A 6,439-nucleotide genomic window follows, 5' to 3' on the forward strand; every position below is an offset into this window, starting at 1 on the left:
ATACATATTAAAATATTAAATAGAGTTTAACAATACGCAGGTTGCAGCTTCCAGATTGACCATAGTGTTTCACCAGTATCACTGCATAACCTCCAAGGTGGTAGTTTTACCGCAGGGCTGCAGTTTATGTCGAATCTGCTGACACGAATTGAACAAACCCTTTCATTACAGAATAAAAGAATTTTTAGTATATTATAAATAAATACAATATACATGACGTTATCTGATGTTTATCAGTCGGTTAATTGTGCAAATAATGACTTAAACTGACTTCCATTATTTTTCTGACCAGACGGATATGACGAACCTGCAGACACTGGTCGTTGGACTATATTTACCTACAGCGGTGTCATTGAGAAACATGGCGGCCTCCACGGCAGCTGCAGGCGCTGGTGCCTCCGACTCACAAGGTCCAGCTTCTTCTGTACCGAGCATGGACGGCCCGACCGTTCAGTACAGTTCGGTTCTGGAGCATCTTATCGGAGACAAGAGGACCGTTAAGGAGCTGAACCCCGCTGTTATGGGCGGACTGCCGGTCCCTCCGAAAAGCGACGAGCAGAAGATGATCGAGAGGGGAATGGAGAGCTGTGCCTTCAAGTCTCTGCTGGCCTGTGTGGGAGGTTAGTCAACACAGACACTGTAAAATATGTCAGAGCTGCTCTTTAACTGCTAAACAAATCTTCTTAATGGTTTAATGGACATTTTTCTGATGTTTCTGATATCTTCAAGCGGAACTGTACGAGGATTTGAAAAGACACTGCCACTGGGAGAGTCCTGTAATAATGAGCTGATCAGAAGAAGTTCATTAGCTCTTTTTTTTTAAAAGGAATCTAATATAATATAATCTTCTCCTTTTAAAGTTAGTCACCTATTTATCTTAAATAATCCCGTAAAAGTGCATTAGATATATTGCTTCCAGTTGTTATAAAGGGTAATGTTTTATTTTTAAAATTTTTTATAGGTAATAATTCATTTTGTATAATCTTTTAAAAGACAGCCATCTATTTCTTAAATACTGTTTTAAAAATTAATCAGCTGCTTAGATTATCTTTTACAAGCTATTCACTTGAACCAGCAGTGTTCTTAGTTATTTATAAAAGTTTTCACTAATTTTCAAGAACAAATCCCAAACATTCTCAATCCCGTCTTCTCATTTAATAACATTTTCTGCTTGTATTGATCTTATAATAGTAAATTGTTTATATTAAACATAGCTGTAGATTTCAGTGGGGGTGCAGTGGATTTGTCCTATTTCATATTTTTATTATTATTTTTGAACACATGCATTTGTCTATGTATTGTTGTTCATGGAGTCTGTACATATTGTCATTTATTGTGTGGCAACTCATGCTGGTGTTCTTGCTTTCCACAGGTTTTGTCCTCGGAGGAGCTTTTGGTGTTTTCACTGCTGGTATCGATACCAATGTTGGCTTTGACCCTAAAGATCCTTTGAGAACTCCAACAGCACGAGAAGTCCTTAAAGACATGGGCCAGAGGGGGATGTCCTACGCCAAGAACTTTGCTATTGTGGGCGCCATGTTCTCCTGCACAGAGTGCATCATAGAATCAGTAGGTCACAGCGCTTCTACTCTTTATATAAGGCTGCTGTTGGATGATTGATAGGGCCTCAGACAGGAGATCTCAAAAAGAGAATAAATGACTAAACAGGATTTTAAAATGTCCATTGTTGTCTGGAGCAAAACAGGAAGTAGACAAAATAATGTACAGATATTATGGATGGGGATTTAAACTAATCTTCATTACAATGACAAACGCCTGCTGAAAAGGACATGTCAAGTAACACTGAATGATTTGAGAAAATTTCTAACTGTAATTTTTCTGACAGATGTTGCAGTTTGATTTGCGATGGAATTATTTTTAAAGTCCAACGTGAGTTCAGTACTCACTGTGATACTAATTTAAAACATTACGTTTGATGGAGCATTGCCACCTGAGATAAAATCTAAAGTGTGACTGCCACACATGGAAGACAGACCACAACACAACAGTGAACACTCTGGGTCAGACCTGCTGAAACTGTAGGAGGTGTGGCTGTTAGATACTGAGACAGTTGAGACACAGCAATGATGATTAACTACGTAGTTAAATATGATTAATGGACAAACATTTGCCATTTCTGAAAGAAACTATGAATAATTCAGTTTTCTACAATAAAAAAGACAAGAAGAATCACGGCATTTGTCTTCAAATGCACATTCAAATCACAGCCTTTGTGATTTGTTGTTTATATCATTTTGAGCTGTGATTATGATTTAAATTCATGTTCAGGTCTAATATACTATAGTTTAGTGTTATGTACTATATCATAAAATCAGTGATGCTGGTCCAAAAACACAAAATACACTGACAAAGTTACGCTGCTTTGTATTCAGATTTCAGTTAACGACATTGGTCAATATGCCTCACATTAAAGCTGCTGTCCGGAGTTTCCGTTTGTTTTCAATTTATGTATCATTTTTTAACAAAGCTTAAATGTGTTAGTCTAGTTCGATACTATAATATAATGTTAGTATGACGCGATATGAAAATTTATTCCTGAGCTCCACCTTCCTCTCATAGACCCCCATGTTATTCCAAAAAGCGCCGGTTGCTGCCGACCAATCAAGTTCGAGCTTCAGCTTTGTCATGCTGTCAATCAACGGTTACATGCACAGCAAGCAAGCCCATGCAGAGGTGGGCGAGCTACGCACTACGCAATCATGCGCACATTTGTTTTGCTTGTGGAGGAGAGAGCATCAGGGCTCAGCAACTTCCAGAAAAGTTACCAATCCCACGGCTTGTCAGGCCAAGAGACTGCAGGACGTTTTTTGGCTCAGGGTGCTCGCGTCGCTCCCCGACCATGGCCTCCATAGCCCGGCTGACAGCTTCGTTTAGATGCCGTGGTCGGGGTGCTCACGTCACTCCCCGACCACGGCCTCCATAGCCCGCCTGACGGCTTCGTTTAGATGCCCGACCTCTGGAGGAAGATGTTGGGGCGTCTGGGTCATGCTCTTCGTTAGAGGAGTCATGCAATTCTGAACTCTAGATAGAAATAAATAAACAATGTAACACATATACACGCGTAAATGCACTAAGTTTGATAAACAACGTCATCGAGAGGGATACACGAGTGTAATCACATATTGAAACTTTACTCGTTCGTCCTAGCAGATTCATGTTATTTTGGTATTAGGACAAGTTAGACTCAATACAGAATTCTAACGTAATTCCTTTATTATTTACTAAATGTATGTAGAAGAGTGGAAAACAGCAAAACAGGCAAGATACTGCAGCACTCCGGGCACTCCTCTCATGTACTGCGCGCGTGCACAAATAAAGGGGCGAAATCAGAGGGAGGGAGGGACCAACAGTGTTTTGGGAGACGCTGCGATTCAAACTCCGGACAGCAGCTTTAATGATTATTTCTCATTGTTAATTTATCTGTTGATTATTTTCTCATGTAATCAATTAGCTGTTTGCTCTATAAAATGTCAAAAACTTTTGAAAAATGTTCTTCGCTATTTCCTGCAGCCCTAGATATTCTGAAATGTTGTTTTGTTCAAATCTGAAAGATATTCAGAGATATTAAACTTAAACTGACTACTTAATCCTAAAAAATAGTTGATCAATAGTTTAATAGTTGGCCGCTAATCAGTTAGTTGTTACAGCTTTATTGCTAAGACACTTAGTCTGTCAGTGGGAACAACATGGATACTCTAGAGAATAGTATTCTATATGTTTTTCTGCTCATCTAACAAGGATACATGCATTTATTAGTTTCAGAGTCTTGATTCAGCAAATTTCTGATGGTCCATCAGGAGTGAAATTATAAATTTTTACTAATTAAGGACATCTTGTATTGCTCAGGAACACCATCCGTTATTCTAGGTTGAGTAGTATGGTACAGTAGTTGTGTTTTTAACCTCCTCAGAGGTCCCATAGCGCCCTCTGGTGCTAAACTGTTTGGTTTTCAAAGTAAGGTTGGGGAAAAAACACCTAATAATATTCTAACTACTACTTCGACTCAGATTGCTTCATAGTTTGTTTGTTTTTTTTAATCTGCTTCAAGTTCACAGTTGTGAGGTCTCATTGTACCTGTTCTGTATTTGCAGCACAGAGGTGTTTCTGACTGGAAGAACGCCGTGTACAGCGGCTGTGTAACTGGTGGAGCCATCGGGTTTAGAGGTATGTAACCTGCTTTATTTGCTTTGATGGTGAACAGGATGTGTATTTCTGTTGTCCTCACATCTCTTGTGTTTGTTTTGCAGCTGGACTGAAGGCTGGAGTCCTGGGATGTGGGGGCTTTGCTGCTTTTTCTGCAGCAATTGAATATTATTTACGATGAACCACTAAAAAGTGATTCTGTGGACAAGAACTTATTTGCTGCACATGTGGACAAAAGAATGAAGAGTCGCAGTGTGAGAAAGTCACTTCTGTGAATATTGACCTGCACATGGAGGATTGCTGTGAAAGCAGACCGGAGTGTTTAGTGACTGTCTGTATTTCACCGTGTACTTTAGCTGGAGCCGAACAAAGCAGCCTCATGTGGAGAATCTACAGAAACAGTGGCTCCACTTCTGTATCAGAGATACATTAATGATGGGAAAATGTGAACTGAAAACACCTTCTGAGTCAGGACCACGTCAACTTAGACTGAGATAAACAGTTCTGGTTGCAGAGCACTGCTGTCATGTGTCAGTTTTATTTATATTAAAGATGTTTTTTGTTAACTTGTTCATTCAGAACTTTTTTTGATGTACTTATCTATAACTAGATAATTTGGCTTTGTTTTAGTCTGACTCAGTGTAAATCTCATCTGAATCTGCAGCTCTCCTCACCCTTAAACCTTCATTGTTTCCTTGTTCAGCCATCAGACCTGCCACTTCACTGTTGTGACGCTTTCCGACTTTTTTTAGTGTTACACGTCTCACCTTTGAAGCATTTGACCGCAAACAATAACTAAGAGAGAAAATGTTTGACTAATATTTTCCAGGTGAACACAAACCTTTCTCCAGTGTGGTAGTTTTAAGGAGCTGCTGCTGCTGCTTGTAGAGTCATCAGGTCCATCTATGATCTGTTCCCAAAGGAAGAACAACTTAGTTGACACACAGCAGGGATTAACAAGAATGTCAGTTCAGACAGAGGTGTTTGTTAAAACAGAACATCTGGATTATTTTATCTTGATCCAGTTAGTCATACAACTGAGACTGTCCTTTCAGGAGCTGTGGTAAAGACCAGACCACGATTCACAAAGTATCTTACCACTTGGTTTAATCTATAATTTGAATTCCAGTGAAGCTGTTGGTGTTTAAGCCTCAATAAATAATATGATGTAATGCCATGATATGAACTGTCCAAGAATGTTTAGTGAGACATTAATATATATGCAGAATACATCACATTCTGAACTCTGTGAATTATTTTTAACTCTGTTCTCATCAGTCATTTAAAAATGTCGTCAAACGGCAGCTGATGTGACTCTTCTGTGTCTGTTTCAGTGTTGAAGAAGCTCCACGTTTATCCACGATCAGTGAAGGTGGAAGGTCTCACAGAAAACACTCTAATTATCTGACTTAACTATAAACCAATGGATTTGTAACCAAACAGTGAGAAACATGAACAACACAATTATGGAGTCACTTTGAAAAGTATTCAGACCCTTCAAGCAAAAACTTTTTTTTCTAAATGAATACAAGTTTTCCCCATCTATCATCAATAACCCAAAGACTAAAACTTCTTTATCAAGATTTTTTCAAATTTATAAAACATCAAAAGTGAAATATCTCAAAGCCACTTTTTGCAAAAACATCACCAAAGTAAATCTTACTTTTTATATTTATTCAACAAGTATTAAAGTCACATTAATGCAGTAAGATCAAAACAAAAACATTACTAAAGGCGAATTTATTTTCAATACACATTAAAAAAAAACTTTCACAATAAAACATATCCACTATTGACAATATTTCAAAGAGGTTCTTGTCATTAAAAACAGTTTGTATATTTTTGCAATATTTCTGTCATGTTTTGATGCCATGCTAATAATTCTGAACAATATCAAAACTGTTTAAAGCATATATTTCAATTTTGTTTGCAGCAAACATGAACAATTTTAAATATATTGTATCAATAAACAAGGTAAGTATCTAGTGTTATGTTCATAAACTTTCATCTTATAAAAATGGTTTGTAAAGATGAACCTAAATGTGCTAGAATAAACAACATTTTTTAATTATTTTTTCATTGAGCTAAGTCACTTTTACTTTTTACCATATTTCTTCCAGAATTATTGATGTCAGGCTAATAAATTTGAAACTTCTCAAAAAATATTTAGAAACTTTATCTAAAAATTGCTACATTAGACACTTAACCTTATCATTGGTATTTTTTCACATTGCACTCCACAAATTATTAAAAATGTAAATATACATTTTCACAA

General features: G+C 37.4%; 1 protein-coding gene across 1 annotated transcript; it reads left to right on the forward strand.

Annotated features, from left to right (window-relative positions):
* Positions 1-331: 331 nt before the first annotated feature.
* timm22 (translocase of inner mitochondrial membrane 22 homolog (yeast)) lies at positions 332-5,344 on the forward strand. Its single transcript, XM_022199349.2, has 4 exons — positions 332-620; positions 1,373-1,569; positions 4,113-4,185; positions 4,269-5,344. Exons 1-4 carry the CDS (start codon positions 362-364, stop codon positions 4,343-4,345), a joined length of 606 nt encoding a protein of 201 aa, XP_022055041.1. The 5' UTR covers positions 332-361; the 3' UTR covers positions 4,346-5,344.
* Positions 5,345-6,439: the final 1,095 nt, after the last annotated feature.

This window comes from Acanthochromis polyacanthus, chromosome 17 (assembly GCF_021347895.1).
Source record: "Acanthochromis polyacanthus isolate Apoly-LR-REF ecotype Palm Island chromosome 17, KAUST_Apoly_ChrSc, whole genome shotgun sequence".
NCBI lineage: Eukaryota > Metazoa > Chordata > Actinopteri > Pomacentridae > Acanthochromis > Acanthochromis polyacanthus.